The 19706-nt window shown below is 44.5% G+C and overlaps 1 protein-coding gene across 5 annotated transcripts in view; it reads left to right on the top strand.

Moving 5' to 3' along the window:
- The first annotated feature begins 11786 nt into the window (after nucleotides 1-11786).
- Nucleotides 11787-19706, top strand: part of plekha6 (pleckstrin homology domain containing, family A member 6) — a 307598-nt gene continuing 299678 nt past the window's right edge. For all 5 annotated transcript variants that reach the window (XM_068057421.1, XM_068057422.1, XM_068057423.1 and 2 more), the window contains exons 1-3: nucleotides 11787-11922; nucleotides 12063-12139; nucleotides 12236-12293. In XM_068057421.1, the coding sequence (XP_067913522.1) occupies nucleotides 11792-11922; nucleotides 12063-12139; nucleotides 12236-12293 (266 nt within the window). In that variant the 5' untranslated portion in view covers nucleotides 11787-11791. The remainder of the gene's footprint in view (nucleotides 11923-12062; nucleotides 12140-12235; nucleotides 12294-19706) is intronic.

Genomic DNA, 19706 nt, shown 5'->3' with positions numbered 1-19706 from the left:
TCTTGCTGCTGGGACATAGCAGCACATTCTTCAACTTGAGCAGACTCGGCAGTAGATTTTCCCTCAGAAAGACTCCAAGGATGATCTTAACATCGAGGCGAATTCAAAATGGCTTTTTAATGTAAAATCACCACAGCCGGAAAAGCTGTTGGACAAAGATTCACCAACAGTATCTTCACTAAAATAATCTCAGCCGACCTGTGGTTTTCCTGTCATTCATTTGTGTTATAAAGTTACTCGCTATAGAGCAGTGTGGATGAGGATGGAGATGAGAGTGGGGTGAAAACATCATTAATCTGGTGATATTTGACCGTTGTATAAACAGCAGGGGCTGAGTTGACTTCTCGTGACCCCTTTAACTACAAACATGCAATTATTTTCACTCTGCACCCCAAAGGAATTTTTTCTGAGACAATTTCCCCTTGCTTCCACGTGTTCTAACCTGCAAATATTTATCTTCAGGCTCCACCAACTGATAGTGCCCAGATTTTGCAGCTGAGCTCTCCTGATGAACTGAGTCCTAAGAAATGGCCCTCCTCAGCAGCACTGATCACGCCCACCCCGTCTTTCTTTGAATTTTGAGTTGAGAAGTAGGGAAATAAAGTTGTTTTGCCGATGATTGAAGAGATTTTGAAGAGACGGTAAGTGTTTTTAGCAGCTTGCCTGTAGTAAATTTCCTCAGCCCGATGTTGCTTCACTCTGCCCTCTCAGCTAGAAGGTGGTGGGTTCAATTCCTACTCTAGAGAGTTGAGCAAATGATCTAGACTGCTACTTGTACGCAATACTGAGGGAGTGCTGTGCAGTCTTTCAGATGGGATATTAAACTAAGGTCCTCTCTGTTTTGAAGAAGAGCAGGGGAGTTCTCCCTAGTGTTCTGAGCAATATTTATCCCTCAATCAACAACTAAAAAACAGATTATCTGGTCATTATCACATTGCTGTTTGTGGGAGCTTGCTGTGCACAAATTGGCTGTCGCGATTCTCGACATTACAACACTTTCATCGACTGTAAAGCACTTTGGAACATCCTGAGTGAAAGATGCTGTAGAAAATTCAAGTCTCTTTTTTATCTTTTCACACACTGTGGTAGAAAATGGCTAAGAACAAAGGAGGAAAGGAAGGACGGACAAAAGACTAATATTTTATCTAAAAGTTTTTCAAAAAATCTAAAACCAGGCTAGTACTTACCTGGAGACTTTCTCACCTCTTTCAGGCATTAATATTTCCGACAATGTAGTGGCTGCAGATTGGGCTGGTAGTGACTGCCACCTAGTGGAGTAACTGCAGACTATCATTAAAGGGGCTGAATTTTCACCGGGGCTGAGATGAGCCGTGCCAGTCGGTGTGCTGCTTCCAAGCTCCATCCCATCTCCGGGCCATTTTTGTAGAGGCAAATTTGGGAGCCAGCAGAGCTACCCTCCCACAGGCTGCAGGTAGCTTATCAGACTCACTGAGAGCCTAACTGAGGCTAATTAAAGGAGGCCGACTGGAATTTTCCCAGAGGCACCGGGTAAGGGGAGGATGTGCCGTTTAACTGCCTGGAGAAGGACACCCACCAGCAGGTCGGGGGGTGCCAGTACTCCAGACAGGCATAGAGGCCCTCCCTGCTTGCCTGCAGCAGGCACAGTTTGCCCTGTAGAGAGGTTCCCCACACCCCCAGCCCCCGCAGTGATGGCCTGGTTGCAAAAGCCGTTTTTTTCATTAAAAGGTTGGAGAGAGGGTGCGTCCATCTTGAAGCTCCCTCTCTTTTACTTACCTTCCATTGTAGCCTGCTGCTCCTCTCAAGCTGGAAGGCCTCTGATTGGCCCTCCAGCTTTCAGAGCCCGCTGACTGTATTAATTGGACAGCGAACCTGTCTCCAGGCCAATTAAGGGAGATGCGCCCATGAAAATCAAAAAGGATGACTGTTTTGTGAAGAGAGACGGGAGAAACTGGGGAACGTTTCATTAGAATGAAAAATGTTGAGATGATATCCGATATGGGTTTAGAATTAGGAAGGGTTTTGATATGGTAAATCAGAACAAAGCTACTTGCACTTTTTATTTAATTTAGAAAAAAATAATTTTAAATTTTTTTTTCTAAATTAAATAGAAAGTTTAAAAATAAAAAAATTAATTAAATTTTTTTAAAAATTAAAATTTAAAAAATTAATTTAAAAAAATTAAAAATTAAAAATAAAAAAAACACCATAACTTTTTAATTTTCAAATATTTATCTACTTTCTTTTCAAAACCTATTAAGGATTCTGTTTCTGATAGGCTATTCCAGGCCCGAATGGCCGTCTGCGTGAAAAAAACCCAAATTCTATGAAGCTACCTTTTCACACATTCCTAGTATCAGGTGCTCAAAATGGGACATAACATTCTAACCAAAGATTTGCATAATAATAATTGCATTTATACAGTACCTTATTACACTGAAATATCTCAGAAAGTTTAGAGAGAGAGCAATACAGCACTGAAACAGGCCCTTCGGCCCACCAAGTCTGTGCCAAACATCAACCACCCATTTATGCTAATCCTACATTAGTCCCATATTCCCTATAACATCCCCTTCTACATTAATCCCATATTCCCTACCACCTACCTACACTAGGGGCAATTTATAATGGCCAATTTACCTATCAACCTGCAAGTCTTTGGTGGTGGGAGGAAACTGGAACACCTGGTGGGAACCCACACAGTCACAGGAAGAACTTGCAAAGTCCGCACAGGCAGTACCCAGAACTGAAGCCGGGTCGCTGGAGCTGTGAGGCTGTGGTGCTAACCACTGCGCCACCCCATAAAGGATTGTTTTTGAAGCACAGTGACTTGTTATTTGGACTAAGGTGGCATTCGTAGTGTGACAATAACATCTGACAAACAGGAATGAGATGAATACCGAAGGAATTTTGATTTTGTGTTATGGTTGAGGGAGAAATGTTAACTGGAGTGGTGGGGGGGAAGAGAGAGAAAGATGTCATCGTCTTCAAATGTAACGATTGATGATTAACTTTCATTGAAATAGACTGATTGGCAGATCAGATTACTGTTTCATTTGAGGGATGGCATCTCCAACAATCTAGTATTTTCTGTTGTACGTACTAACATATGAATCAGAAGCAGAAGTAGGCCACTCGACCCCTCGAGCCTGCTCTGCCATTCAATAAGTTCATGGCTGAACTGATTACTTCACATTCCCACCTACCCCCAATAATCTTCCCCCCAACTGATTACAAGAATCTATCTACCTCTGCCTTAAAAATATTCAAAGGCTCTGCTTCCACCCCCTTTTGAGGAAGAGAATTCCAAAGACTCACGACCCTCTGAGAGAAAAAATTTCTCCCCATCTCTGTCGTAAATGGGCGACCCCTTATTTTTAAACAGTGACCCCTAGTTCGAGATTCTCCCACAAGGGGAAACATCCTTTCCACATCCACCCAGTCAAGACCCCTCAGAATCTTATATGTTTCAATCAAGTCGCCTCTTCTAAATTCCAGCGGATACAAGCCTAGCCTGTCCAATCTTTCCTCATCAGACAGCTCACCCATTCCAGGTATTAGTCTAGTAAACCTTCTCTGTACTGCCTCCAACGCATTTACATCCTTCCTTAAATAAGGAGACCAGTACTGTACACAGTACTCCAGATGTGGTCTCACCAATGCCCTGTATAACTGAAACATAACCTCCCTACTTTTGTATTCAATTCCCCTCGCGATAAACAATAACAATCTATTAGCTTTCCTAATCACGTGCTGTTCCTGCATACTAACCTTCTGCGATTCATGCACTAGGACACCCAGATCCCTCTGCAATCTCTCACCATTTAGATAATATGCTTCTTTTTTTATTCTTCCTGCCAAAGTGGACAATTTTACACTTTCCCACATTATACTCCATTTGCCAGATCTTTGCCCACTCCCTTAACCTATCTATATCCCTTTGTAGCCTCCTTATGTCCTCTTCACAAGTTACTTTCCTACCTATCTTTGTGTCATCAACAAATTTACCAACTATATCTTCGGTCCCTTCTTCTAAGTCTATTATAATTGTAAAAAGTTGAGGCCCCAGCACAGATCCCTGTGGCACACCACTCGTTACATCTTGCCAACCAGAAAATTACCCATTTATGCCTACTGTCTGTTTCCTGTTAGCTACCATGCCAATGTATCCATGCCAATATGTTAGCCTCTACACCATGTGTATTGGTCTAGATTAGCATGCAAAACCACAGCCTTCTGATTGCATGGCAAATGTGGTATTAACTGAGCCTTGTTGACATGACAAGTGGCTGCTGCTCCTGGAGTAGAACAAAGAACAAAGAAAATTACAGCACAGGAACAGGCCCTTCAGCCCTCCAAGCCTGCGCCGATCCAGATCCTCTATCTAAACCTGTCGCCTATTTTCTAAGGGTCTGTATCTCTTTGCTTCCTGCCCATTCATGTATCTGTCTAGATACATCTTAAAAGACGCTATCGGGCCCGCGTCTACCACCTCCGCTGGCAACGCGTTAATAATGAACTTTCCACACATATCCCCCCTAAACTTTTCCCCTCTCACTTTAAACTCGTGACCCCTAGTAATTGAATCCCCCACTCTGGGAAAAAGCTTCTTGCTATCCACCCTGTCTATACCTCTCATGATTTTGTACACCTCAATCAGGTCCCCCCTCAACCTCCGTCTTTCTAATGAAAATAATCCTAATCTACTCAACCTCTCTTCATAGCTAGCGCCCTCCATACCAGGCAACATCCTGGTGAACCTCCTCTGCACCCTCTCCAAAGCATCTACATCCTTTTGGTAATGTGGCGACCAGAACTGCACGCAGTATTCCAAATGTGGCCGAACCAAAGTCCTATACAACTGTAACATGACCTGCCAACTCTTGTACTCAATACCCCGTCCGATGAAGGAAAGCATGCCGTATGCCTTCTTGACCACTCTATCGACCTGCGTTGCCACCTTCAGGGAACAATGGACCTGAACACCCAAATCTCTCTGTACATCAATTTTCCCTAGGACTTTTCCATTTATTGTATAGTTCACTCTTGAATTGGATCTTCCAAAATGCATCACCTCGCATTTGCCCGGATTGAACACCATCTGCCATTTCTCTGCCCAACTCTCCAATCTATCTATATTCTGCTGTATTCTCTGACAGTCCCCTTCACTATCTGCTACTCCACCAATCTTAGTGTCGTCTGCAAACTTGCTAATCAGACCACCTATACTTTCCTCCAAATCATTTATGTATATCACAAACAACAGTGGTCCCAGCACGGATCCCTGTGGAACACCACTGGTCACACGTCTCCATTTTGAGAAACTCCCTTCCACTGCTACTCTCTGTCTCCTGTTGCCCAGCCAGTTCTTTATCCATCTAGCTAGTACACCCTGGACCCCATGCGACTTCACTTTCTCCATCAACCTACCATGGGGAACCTTATCAAACGCCTTACTGAAGTCCATGTATATGACATCTACAGCCCTTCCGTCATCAATCAACTTTGTCACTTCCTCAAAGAATTCTATTAAGTTGGTAAGACATGACCTTCCCTGCACAAAACCATGTTGCCTATCACTGATAAGCCCATTTTCTTCCAAATGGGAATAGATCCTATCCCTCAGTATCTTCTCCAGCAGCTTCCCTACCACTGACGTCAGGCTCACCGGTCTATAATTACCTGGATTATCCCTGCTACCCTTCTTAAACAAGGGGACAACATTAGCAATTCTCCAGTCCTCCGGGACCTCACCCGTGTTTAAGGATGCTGCAAAGATATCTGTTAAGGCCCCAACTATTTCCTCTCTCGCTTCCCTCAGTAACCTGGGATAGATCCCATCCGGACCTGGGGACTTGTCCACCTTAATGCCTTTTAGAATACCCAACACTTCCTCCCTCCTTATGCCGACTTGACCTAGAGTAATCAAACATCTATCCCTAACCTCAACATCCGTCATGTCTTCGGTGAATACCGATGCAAAGTACTCATTTAGAATCTCACCCATTTTCTCTGACTCCACGCATAATTTTCCTCCTTTGTCCTTGAGTGGGCCAATCCTTTCTCTAGTTACCCTCTTGCTCCTTATATATGAATAGAAGGCTTTGGGATTTTCCTTAACCCTGTTTGCTAAAGGTATTTCATGACCCCTTTTAGCCCTCTTAATTCCTCGTTTCAGATTGGTCCTACATTTCCGATATTCTTCCAAAGCTTCGTCTTTCTTCAACTGCCTAGACCTTATGTATGCTTCCTTTTTCTCTTAGCTAGTTTCACAATTTCACCTGTCATCCATGGTTCCCTAATCTTGCCATTTCTATCCCTCATTTACACAGGAACATGTCTCTCCTGCACGCTAATCAACCTCTCTTTAAAAGCCTCCCACATATCAAATGTGGATTTATCTTCAAAAAGCTGCTCCCAATCTACATTCCCCAGCTCCTGCCGAATTTTGGTATAGTTGGCCTTCCCCCAATTTAGCACTCTTCCTTTAGGACCACTCTTGTCTTTGTCCATGAGTATTCTAAAATTTAGGGAAGTAAAAATTGTTATGCTAGGCCCCCACCGGTCAAGAATGAGGCACATTAATTTTGTCAAAGATATTGATTTTAAACTGTTGCTGGAGTGTGGAAATAATTTGTTAAACTGATCAGCTGTAGCTGGAAAAGACATTTGCATACAAACAGACAGTGCCTAGAAGGAAAAAGGACCATTCCCTGTCACATTCAACCCACAATGGGCCTTGATCACCAGGTATTGTGTGTAAGAGGAGCATTCCAGCGACTGCTAAGGTGATACAATCCAGGACTGGTTAGGCCAGCTGGTCACATGACTAACTGGCTGTTCCAGGGTCTTTTGAACTAGCCACAGAGAGTTTGAACTGTTTGGTCCTGGACTGAGAAAATCTCTCCTGTCTGCTCCCATCTCTTTCTCACAAGCCTCTGAATCCACTGAAGACACACGAACCCCAAGAAAGAAAAGTATCCTACAGCGAACAAGGTTTAAGAAGAATACTGGGCCCCAATGAAAAGCAAAATCTATCTACAATCAAGGACTCTACAGTCAGCTCGAAAATCGTAACAAAAACTCTTCAGATATTGCCTCAAATTTTTCCACTTTATTTTTCTTCTGCTCTTTTCTTTCTCTATCTGCATGTGTGTACCACATATGCATGTTAGCATGGGCGCATCGCCTATCCATAGGTGTTAACCAAATTAGAGTTTAAGTTTAATAAATTTCAACCTTTTTTCTTTAAATCTAAGAAAACCTGTTTGTGCTGGTTTCTTTGCCTTATAATCGGAACGCGGTGAACAAGGGAGCTAAAAACACGGTGCGTTTAAAGTTAAACCCTGTTATATGGTAAGACCAGGTGAAGGCTGAGAGGGACCCCTAGACACCTTTCTCACCTGGTCGTAACAAAATCGAAGAGGCTCCCGTTGGCCATAAAGTAAGGACATGATCAGGTGGGATAATCATTGGAAATGTTCCGAAAACTTTCAATTGGAGATCAAGTCGGTCAAATTTTGTGTGCCAGCTGTGGCTCAGTTGGTAACACTCTAGCTTCCTCAGTCATAATGTTGTGAGTTTGAGTCTCACTCTATGACTTGTAGTACAAAGATTGAGGCTTAAAGCACTATGTAGGGGGGGGGGCTGCTATTTGGATGAGATGAAAACTTGAGGCTCTATCTATGTCAATTGGATGTAGACGAGCAGGAAGGTCAAGGCCAATATTTATTCCTCAATCAACATCATGAAAACAGATTATCTGGTCATTATCACATTGCTGACTATGGGAATTGATCACACTTCAAAAGTACTTAATTGGCTGTAAAGTGCTTTGAGACATCTGGTGCGATATAAAAACAAGTCGTTTCTCTTGGATATCTAGTAGAAAGTTGTTTAGGTACTGTCCAAAAACTGTCCCCTGACTGGAAGAAAAGAGCATTGTTTTAAATCTTGGTCAGAATTAAGATCTGATAGCCACAATTTGCACTATGGTAAACTTGTGAAGGGAAGTTTTCACACCAATGTTTTGTTTCTGACATGAAAAATAATTATGTACTGGATCGGAGTTCATGGCAATAGTCTAACTTTGGAATTTAGTTGGCTGGAATTTCATTGTAAGGCTTTACAATTTCTACTGAAACCTTTGAATTGACCATAGCCGAATACTGTCAGGTGCCTGTTACATCCATTGTTTCGATGTTTGTGTGCGTTAGAAAGATTGAAGTGTCGAGGCTGGGACTGGATCGACATGTCATAAGATTGTAAATCATTAACAATCCCTGTTGCAGATAAATGCTGTTTGTAACAACAACAACCAATATTTCTAAAGCACTTTTAATTGTAGAAGGAGCATTATAAAACAATGTATAACACCGAGCCATGTAAGGAAATATTAGGTCAGATGACCAAAAGATTGGTCAAAGAGGTAGGTTTTAAAGAGTGTCTTAAAGGAAGAAAGTGAGGTAGAGAGACAGAGAGGTGTTGGGAGGGTTGTCCAGAGCTTAGAGCCTAGGCAACTGAAGGTGAGGGTACCAGTGGTGGAGTGATTAAAATCTATTAAAACATAATGGTTGTGGTTGTTGGAGGTCAATCATCTCAGCTCCCGGACATCACTGCAGGAGTTCCTCAGGGTCATAGAGTTGTACAGCACAGAAACAGGCCCTTCGACCCACCGCGTCCATGCCGACCATAATGCCTATCTATACTAATCCCACCTGCCTGCATTAATTCCATATCCCTCTATGCCTTGCTCATTCAAATACCTGTCCAGATGCCTCTCAAATGTTGCTACTGTTCCTGACTCCACCACCTCCTCTGGCAGCTCATTCCAGATACCCACTATTCTTTGTGTGAAAATTTAACCCCTTTGATCCCCTTTAAACCTCCTTCCTCTCACCTTAAATCTATGCCCTCTAGTTTTAGTCACCCCTAGGGTAGTGTCCTGGGCCCAATCATCTTCAGCTGCTTCATCAGTGACCTTCAATCATAAGGTCAGTAGTGGGGATGTTCGCTGATGATTGCACAATGTTCGGCACCATTCGCGACTCTTCAGATACTGAAGCAGTCTGTGTAGAAATGCAGCAAGACCTGGACAATATCCAGGCTTGGGCTGATAAGTGGCAAGTAACATTCACACCACACAAGTGCCATGCAATGACCATCTCCAACAAGAGAGAATTGAACCATCTCCCCTTGACATCAATGGCAATACGATCACTGAATCCCCCACTATCAACAACCTGGAGGTTACCATTCACCAGAAACTGAACTGGAGTAGCCATATAAATACCATGGCAACAAGAGCAGGTCAGAGGCAAGGAGTCCTGTGGTGAGTAACTCACCTCCTGACTCCCCAAAGTCTGTCCACCACCATCTACAAGGCACAAGTCAGGAGTGTGATGGAATACTCTCCACTTTCCTGGACGGGTGCAGCTCCAACAACACTCAAGAAGCTCGACACCATCCAGGATAAAGCAGCCCACTTGATTGGCACCCCATTCACAAACATTCACTCCCTCCACCACTGACGCACAGTGGCAGCAGTGTGTACCATCTACAAGATGCACTGCAGCAACGCACTGAGCCTAGAGGCCTGCTACCCGACCCGAACCCGACGGGACCTGACGACATGTGTCGGGTTTGGGTTGGGTCGGGCCCATTCTCCGGGGCCGGCTTTTGGGCTCGGCTCGGGTTGGCTTGGCTTGGGTCGGGCCGGACATACACGGTAAGTGCTCTGCCGGTTAATGTTGAAATTAAACAAACTTACCTGAGCTGGGAGTCCGGGGCAAAACTGAGTCTGCGCAATGCACGATGATGTCATCGCACATGCGCTGCAGCTCGGTGGAACTTCCCAGTAGGAAGGTAAGTAAAGTGATGGTCGGCTCGGGCTCGGGTCCTGTCGAGTAGTGGAGGGTTCGAGTCAGGTCGGGCTCGGGGCAAAATCGGAGGGACTCGGGTCAGGTCGGACTCGGGTCGGGCTTGGGTCCGCTGTGGTTCAGTCGGGTTCGGGTCAGGTTCGTTTTCCCGACCTAAAGCAGGCCTCTAACCAAGGCTCCTTCGACAGCACCTTCCAAACCCGTGACCTCTACCACCTAAAAGGACAAGGGCAGCAGATGCATGGGAACACCACCACCTGCAAGTAAAACCTGGCTACCCGACCCAAACCCGACTGGACCCAACTTCATGTGTCGGGTTTGGGTTGGGTCGAAATTCTGAATCCATCATTCAGGCTTTGGTCAGGTCGAGGTGGACATTGCTTCCGGGAAGTTACAGGATCAGGCTTACTCATGATTCCCCACAACTCCAGCTGCAGGAATAGCCTGCTGTTGGAGCAGATGAAGGAGATTCGTGTCGGGTCGGACAGAAAAAAAATTAAAGGGCTCGGGCTCGGGTTGGCTGTGGTCAGGTGAGGCCCGGGACGGGTTTTAATTTTATACCCGAGCCAGGCTTTACCTTCAAGTTTCCCTCCAAGTCACACACCATCTTGACTTGGAACTATATCACCGCTCCTTCACTGTGGCTGGGTCAAAATCCTGGAACTCCCTTCCTAACAGCACTGTGGGTGTATCTACCTCACATGGACTGCAGCGGTTCAAGGCAGCTCACCACCACCTTCTCAAGGGCAATTAGGGATGGGCAATAAATGCTGTCCTAGCCAGAGACGCCCACATCCCATGAACGAATAAAAAAAATCCTCCAGGGAGTAGCTGGTGGTTATTGACTGTTTACAAATGAGCTGTGATCATCCTTCAAATGTTCCCATGTCTGGGCCTGCTCTCATCCAGCCAGCTGCCCAATGTCAACTTCAAACATACCCTTCTGGTCAGGGCTACCCTTCACTCCATTATTGCTGTAACCTGATTGCAACAAAAGTGTGAATAGATGACTGTCCTTGGCAATGAAAATTTTGGAATTGTCCAATATTCATAGTAATCCTTGCGAGTGAGAGGGAGCCTCAACAAGCAGGAAACCATAGTGCCAGTGTTTGAAGGCTTACTGAGGCGCAGGCACGGTTTGAGGCAGGTGTTGAGTACTTGGGACAGGGGTTTATGAATCTCATTTTAGGGCTGGAATGGATTTGGTTTGGGAGATATTGGGAGGGGAGTGTTCTGAAGATATGAAGAGCTTAGAGACAGGGAAGTAAGAAAAATCTCAACAACACAGAGGAGGTGGATAGAGGAGAGACAGAGGGAAAGTGAGGCGTGGAGCGGAGACAGAAATCAAATCGGGGAGAAAGAAGAGTGGGTGAAGACGATCATGGAATGAAGACAGACAGACTTGCATTGCTGTGGTAACTTTCATGACCTCAGGACCTTCCAAAGTACTTTACAGCTTCTGAGGTACTTGTGAAGTGTAGTCATGCAGGAAACTCAGCAGCCAATTTGTGCACAGGAAGATCCCACAAACGGCCAGATAATCTGTTTTTAGTGGTGTTGGTTAAGGGATAAATATTAGCCAGGACAGGGGTAGGGTGGAGGGTGGGAAGGATAATGGATGGAAATGTGGGAATTGCTTGTGACTTGGATCGAATCCCTTGTCTATGAGCACTGCTATGTGAAGGGTAATTATGAATGTGAAATCTTTTACAGGAGCTGTCTCTGTGTTTGAAGTGCGATTTATCTTCTCTCTCTCTGTCCTCACTCTTTTGACTCTGCTCTGCTCTGTAAATGTGAGGAACTTGGAGCAGAAAAAGAAACAAAAACCAGGGGGAGCGCATTTCCGATCTGGGAGCAATTCAGAGGGCGGTGATCCTGACTCACTCACTCATCCCTTCAACAAGGAAGCAACCTCGGGAAAACCTGGCGATCCCATGGAAAAGGAGAAGGCAATTCCCCTCGTTCCACAGACCAGGGGAGTGTTCCACAGCCCCGGCCAAATGCGAAACCTCCCTAAAAATTGGAGTTACGGAGTTACCCGGGACGGGCGTCTCTTTTTCATAGAGTTGGGTATTTGATAAAAGTTTGGACAAAAGTTTCCTGTAAAGTTGATGCAGCAGTCTTTGCGGTAGCTTTACTGATTTAATCGTCCTCTTCCCAATAAAACACACACTTACTCTTGGGTATATTTTACTTTTTTTGCAGTGATTTGACCCGTTCCACTTGTTGGGTCCATCCCAGGTCAGGACAGGCGATTCGGACCGGCCATAGGCACCAACCAGGTAAGAAATGAAGGAGAGGTTTCAAGGTGTTAACCTGGTTATTGGTTGTTGGTTACATTACAGTGTTTTCTGTACCTATATTTTTCTGAACTGCAGGTCTACCTCGTGGGTGGGAACAAGGCTTCACTTTTGAAGGCGCGACATATTTCATGAAGTGAGTGGATATTCTTTAACATAACCTGAGTCTTGTCCATTCTGATGCTAATGGTTTTGTCATTTTGATTTTTTTTCTCTCTACCTGCCTTGAAAAGGCTGATTCCCATTTTGTTGGTTTATGGTTTGATGGGCAGTTCCGTAAACTTGAGGTCACCCAAAACCCCGATGTACTTAGTCGCGCCAAGTCCCATTCAACCATCGCTGACCCTATCCACCAACGCCTCAGTTTAAAAATTCTCATCCTTGTTTTCAAATCCCTCTGTGACCTCGCCCCTTCCTATCTCCTGTAATCTCCTCCAGCCCCACAGCCGTCTGAGATCTCTGCACTCCTCTAATTCTGGCCTCTTGAGCATCTCCAATTTTGACCGCTCCACTATTGGTGGCCGTGCCTTCAGCTGTCTGGGCCCTAAGCTCTGGAATTCCCTCCCTAAACCTCTCCTCCTCATTACCCCTCTTTCCTCCTTTACAGATGCTCCTTAAAACCTACCTCTTTGACCACGCTTTTGTTCATCTGTCCCAGTGTTGCCTTATGCGGCTCAGCGTCTAATTTTGTTTTATAATGTTCCTGTGAAGCACCTTGGGATGCTTTACTACATTAAAGATGCTATGTAAATGTAAGTTGTTGTTGTTGCTGCTGAGTACCAACTGCCCTCTGGTACTGGCCACCTTTATCATTTCAGCCTATGCTGTTGGATGTCAGTTGGCTATTTGACTATGGAGGAATCACAGTTGAGACCAATCCTGAAGTCCCTGCATGGGCCATTTTCCAGGAAGGGTCTGGATTGGGAATAGTAACTTTGGGTTGGGGGAATTAAAGCCAATTGTGGTACCTCAACTATTACCTGTCAGGATTGACAATCTCTGAACTGCCCAAAGGATTTGGGAGGTGATTTAAGATGCATTACTGCCTGAATTGAGCGCTCAACAGTGAACTTTTCTTCCTCTTTGACCCTTTCAGGAGTGTGATTTCAGTTTAAAGGGCCTCAGTTCCTTATAGAGTTATGCTAGCCGAACCATGTTGGATGCAGCAGTCTTGATGCACACCAGGGCAAGTTCTTGTGTCACCAAAATATCATTAAACAGGAGAAAAATATTTGACAGATCTCACTGCAGATGTAAATGTAACAACTGTCTAAAATATAAGCTGTACTATTTTACAAATTCAGATGCATTTGGAAACATTTGCAATCCAGTGTAACCAAACAGCTGGACAAGTGTTTGGAGTGAATAACATATATTATCATTCTCGTCATGCTCATTCTCAATTATCCATATGGACTTTGGTGGATTTAACTTTATATCCATCAGCTAAAATATAATCAAGCATTTTTTTTTGAAGAATTGCAATTGGATCCCCCAATTTACTTTGCAGAGACTCTGGGTCCTTGGTTGAGCTTATTTAGTTATTTATATTGAGGCTAAAAAGGGTTAATTTCTGAGTACAGGTTGCAGAGACTAGGCTTTTATTCCCTTGAGTATAGAAGATTAAGGGGTGATGTAATTGAGTTGTTTAAAATGATTAAAGGAGTTGGTAGGGTAGATAAAGAGAAACCATTTTCTCCAGTGGGGAATCCAGAACAAGGGGGCATAACCTGAAAATAAGAGCTGGGCTGTTCAGGGGTATGTCAGGAAGCACTTTTTCACACACAAAGGACAGCGGAAATCTGGAACTCTCTTTCCCGCAAAAAGCTGTTGAGGCGGGAGGGCAATTAAAAACTTCAGAACTGAAATTGTTAGTTTTTGGTGGGCTTATTAGGGGTTACAGAAGTGCCAGGCAATGACCATCTCCAACAAGAGAGAATCTAACCATCTCCCCTTGACATTCAGTGGCATGACCATTGCCGAATCCCCCACTATCAACATCCTCGGGGTTACCATTGACCAAAAACTGAACTGGACCAACCATATAAACATTGGCTAGAAAAGCAGATCAGAAGCTGGGAATTCTGTGGCGAGTAACTCATCATCTGACTCCCAAAGCATCTACAAGGCACACATCAGGAGTGTGATATGCCTGGATGGGTGCAGCTCCAACAACACTCAAAAAACTTGACACAATCCAGGACAAAGCAGCCCACTTGATTGGCACGTCATATACTACTTTAAAACTTTCACTTCCTCCAAAACCAGTACACAGTGGCAGCAGTGTCTGCCATCTTCACGATGCACTGCAGCAACTTGCCAAAGCTCATTCGACAGCACCTTCCGAACCTGTGACCTCTACCACCTAGAAGGACAAGGGCAGCTGACGCATGGGAACACCACCACATGCAAGTTCCCCTCCAAGCCACACACCATCCTGACTTGGAACTATATTGCCGTTCCTTCATTGTCACTGGGTCAAAATCCCTTCCTAATAGCACTGTGGGTGAACCTGCATCACATAGACTGCAGCTCACCACCACCTTCTCAAGGGCAATTAGCGATGGGCAATAAATGCTGGCCTTGCCAGCGATGCCCACATCCCATGAATGAATTTTTAAAAACCAAGGCGACTAGATGGAGTTATGATACGGATCAGCCATGATCTAATTAAATAGCAGGACAGGCTCGAAGGGCTGAATGGCCTACTCCTGTTCCTATGTTTCTATCTCTCTCTGGTACTTGGTAGGATTTGCTATCATGTATCTCTGATGTTTTAGCTCAGGACTGGTAGGAGCCGAGCTGCCAGTGTTATTGTCAAAAATGTTTCCATTTTAAAATGGGGAGGGGGCAATGGGGTGGAATGTGGTCTTATCTCTTGTGCACTGATTGGTTTGTTTAGATTGCCTAATCAGTAGCTTTAAAAAAATGATGTATTTAATGGGTTATGTTTCTGTTGAAATAGATAAAGCAATCGCATATTAATTTTTTTAGCCTTTGCATACAAATCATTGTAAGCTAATTTCTAGTTTATATTGCATTCATTTCTTGACGCACTGACTAAGATCAGCAAGAATGACACATCGGGAGGTTGTGAAACTTTGAAACTAATTATAGAATGCAACATTAAGATGCCAATTTCGCAATCTGAACCAGACGGGGAGAGAGATATTCCTGTAATTAACATTTTTTAAATTAATGTTATAATTTAGTATGCCACAACAGAACCATTCCCAGTTAACCATTTAATTTGGATATAAGTGAGGGAACCTGAATATCTCCTTGAGGAGGTAACAAGGAGGGTTGATAATGTAGCCTGTTTGATGTAGTCTACATGGATTTTAACAAGGCTTATGACAAGGTCCCACTGGCAGACTGATCAGTACCTTCAAAGCTCATGGGATCCAAGGGAAAGTGGCAAGTTGGATCCAAAATTGGCCCAGGAAGCACAGGCTTGTGGTCAACGAGTGTTTTTGTGACTGGAAATCTGTTTGCAGTGGGGTTCCACAGGGCTCAGTACTGGGCCCCTTGCTTTTCTTGGTATATATCAATGACTTAGACTTCAATGCAGGGGACATGATAAAGACGTTTGCAGATGATAATGAAAATTGGCCATGTGGTTGATAGTGAGGACCAATGAACTGGTCAGATGGGCAGAAGAGTGGCAAATAGAGTTCAATCCAGAGGAGTGTGAGCTAGTGAATTTGCACAAGACAAACAAAGCAAGGGAATACACAATAAATGGTAGGATATTGAGAAGTACAATTGGACCTTGGAGTGCATGTCCACAGATCCCTGAAGGTGGCTGGACAGGTCAAGAAGGCATATGGGATAGTTTCCTTTATTATCTGAGACATAGGATATAAGAGCAGGGAGTTTATGCTAGAGCTGTGTAAAACACTAGTTAGACCGCAGCGACAATACTGTGTACACTGCATTACAAGAAGGCTGTGATTAGACTAGAGAGGGTACAGAGGAGATTTACAAGGATGTTGCCAGGAGTGGAGAACTTTAGCTGTGAGGAAAGATTGGATAGGCTGGGATTGTTTCTTTGGAACAGAGGAGGCTGATGGAATATTTAATTGAGGTGCATAAAATTGTGAGGGGCTGAGATAAAGTGGATAGGAAGGACATATTTCCCTTATCAGAGGTCAATAATCAGGGGGCATAGATTTAAAGTAATTGGTGGAAGGATTAGAGGGGATTTAAGGAGAATTTTTTTCACTTAGAGGGTGGAGGGGGTTTGGAACTCACTGCCTGAAAGGGTGGTAGAGGCAGAAACCCTCATCGCATTCAAAAATACTTAGATATGCGCTTACAGGGCTACAGATCGAGAGCTGGATGGTGAGATTAGACTTCATAACTCTTTTTCGGCTGGCAAAGACATGATGGGCTGAATGGCCTCTTTCTGTGCCATAAAACTTTCTGTTCCTATGTTTGAATGAATTGTGTATTGTCTACTTTTGAGAATTGATTTTATATTAAGTTTTTATATGAAAAGCGGTGTGGGGGATGATAAAATTCATATTTTAATTTACACTGTTATAACTACAGTTTCAAAATTCCTTAAGGCAAGAGCAAATTTGCCATACAGTCTGCATACAGCAATTTTATGGTACTTAAAATATAGTTGGATCATTGTTACTCTGCACACGGGATCAGTGACCTGTTTGGGGTTGGGACACTGAAGAGGGTGATGCACACTTACTGGTGATGCTTCCAGTAAGGTGGTAACAAATAGTTGATTCAGTGCAAACAAATCACAGGCCATAAACTCGTACAATGTTCACTGTGTCCGAATAAACTTTATTTTGGCAGTGGAGGCGTGGAGTGGGTGGGGTAGGGAGTGGCAGGAACTCCAAGTCAGTTGACTGTTCTGTGCATTTAATTGAATTATGGAGGACTTTCCATTGCATTTTGACTTTATGGGTGAAGAACAAAAAATTTTGTGTTTTGAATTACAACTGACGGGACTCTAAGACTGTCACGTTCTACATATCTGACTAAGTTTGGTCAAACCTTTGTGCTACAGAGACAGTGATACACAAACCTGGTATGAAGTCATCTAGGAAATGAAAAAAACAACTTGCATTCAAGTAGTGCCTTTCACACAGTAAAATGTACCAAGGCTCTTCACAGAATTGTTATCGAACAACATTTGACACTGAGTCACATAAAGACTGGTGGTCAAAAAGGTAGGTTTTAAGGAATGAATTAAAGGAGGAAAGAGAGGTGCTGAGGTTCAGGGAGTGAATTCCAGAGTTGAGGGCCTCGTCAGCTGAAGGCATGGCCGCCAATCGTGGAGTGATTAGAATCTTGAACGTGCAAGAGTCCAGAATTGGAGCAATGGTGAACTCAGCAAGGATTACTCACTCCTGGGGTTAGTCAGATAGGAGTTTTGTGGTAGTTTTCTAAAAAAAAGTTATGACATTTGGTATTTGTTTTAAAATGAGATTTCTGAGAATAGAGTGGGAATTTCTGAGGAATTTGGTATAGCATGCTGGAATAGGTTTTGCAAAGTAGAGGGAGTTATACTGATCTGTGTTCGAGTTGTCCAGCTTCCAGGAATGTCTCGCAGTCTCCAAGAATTGAAGATTAATCTCCAGGACATTTTTGTGAAAAGCACTGAGAAGAAAATTCATAAAGGCGTTAAATAAAACATGGGTGGGTTTTGTTGAGCGGCATGTAGATCTGGGGGAGCGTTTTGTTGTGGGGTATCTGGGGGTCAGTGCCATCTCTTTTAATGTGCTGTGATGAATTAACCGGGCATCAGACATGTTAACATGTAGATAGGCCATTAAAGACTGAGATGAGGAGGAATTTCTTCACTCAGAAGGTGGTGAATCTTTGAACAGCCCTCTGAGGCAGAGAATTCCAATCATTGAGCATGTTCAAGACAGAAATCAATAGATATCTGGATACTGGCGGCACAGTGGTGCCTCACAGCTTCAGCGACCCGGGTTCGGTTCTTGGTACTGCCTGTGCGGAGTTTGCAAGTTCTCCCTGTGACCGTGTGGGTTTCTGCCGGGTGCTCTGGTTTCCTCCCACAGCCAAAGACTTGCAGGTTGATAGGTAAATTGGCCATTATAAATTGACCCTAGTGTTGGTAGGAGAATGGTGGGAATGTGAGGTAGGGAATATGGGATTAATGTCTTCTTCTTTGGCCTCCTTGACTCGGGAGACAATGGGTAAGTGCCTGCAGGTGGTCTGTGGTTTGTGGAGCAGCGCCTGGAGTGGCTATAAAGGCCAATACTAGAGTGATAGACTCTTCCACAGGTGTTGCAGATAAAATTGGTTGTCAGGGCTCTTTCGCAGTTGGCTCTTCCCTTGCGCTTCTGTCTTTTTTCCTGCCAACTGCTAAGTCTCTTCGACTTGCCACACTTTAGCTCCACCTTTATGGCTGCCCGCCAGCTCTGACGATCGCTGTCAACTGACTCCCACAACTTGTGATCAATGTCACAGGACTTCATGTCGCATTTGCAGACGTCTTTAAAGCGGAGACATGGACGGCTGGTGGGTCTGATACCAGTGGCGAGCTCGCTGTACAATGTGTCCTTGGGGATCCTGCCATCTTCCATGCAGCTCACATGGCCAAGCCATCTCAAGCGCCGCTGGCTCAGTAGGGTGCATAAGCTGGGGAGGTTGGCTGCCTCGAGGACTTCTGTGTTGGAGATACGGTCCTGCCACCTGATACCAAGTATTCTCCGGAGGCAGCGAAGATGGAATGAATTGAGACGTCGCTCTTGGCTGACATACGTTGTCCAGGCCTCGCTGCCGTAGAGCAAGGTACTGAGGACACAGGCTTGATACACGTGGACTTTTGTGTTCCGTGTCAGTGCGCCATTTTCCCACACTCTCTTGGCCAGTCTGGACATAGCAGTGGAAGCCTTTCCCATGCGCTTGTTGATTTCTGCATCGAGAGACAGGTTACTGGTGATAGTTGAGCCTAGGTAGGTGAACTCTTGAACCACTTCCAGAGCGTGGTCGCCGATATTGATGGATGGAGCATTTCTGACGTCCTGTCCCATGATGTTCGTTTGCTTGAGGCTGATGGTTAGGCCAAATTCGTTGCAGGCAGCCGCAAGCCTGTCGATGAGATTCTGCAGACACTCTTCAGATGTTAATGCAGCATCGTCAGCAAAGAGGAGTTCCCTGATGAGGACTTTCCGTACTTTGGTCTTCGCTCTTAGACGGGCAAGGTTGAACAACCTGCCACCTGATCTTGCGTGGAGGAAAATAACTTCTTCTGAAGACTTGAATGCATGTGAGAGCAGCAGGGAGAAGAAAATCCCAAACAGTGTAGGTGCGAGAACACAGCCCTGTTTCACGGCAGGATTAGTATAAATGGGTGGTTGTTGGTCGGCACAGACTCGGTGGGCCGAAGAGCCTGTTTCAGTGCTGTATCTCTAAACTAAACTGAACTAGGAGAACACAGTCTCAGAGGTTAGGACTGAAATGAAATAGTTCTTCACTCAGAGGGTTGTGAATCTTTGGAATTCTCTACCCCGGAGAGCTGTGGATACTCAGTCAGTAAGTATGATGAAACCTG

The sequence above is a fragment of the Heterodontus francisci genome, chromosome 25, assembly GCF_036365525.1.
Source record: "Heterodontus francisci isolate sHetFra1 chromosome 25, sHetFra1.hap1, whole genome shotgun sequence".
In the NCBI taxonomy this organism is placed as follows: Eukaryota; Metazoa; Chordata; class Chondrichthyes; order Heterodontiformes; family Heterodontidae; genus Heterodontus; species Heterodontus francisci.
This window is presented reverse-complemented; position numbering and strand designations above follow the sequence as displayed.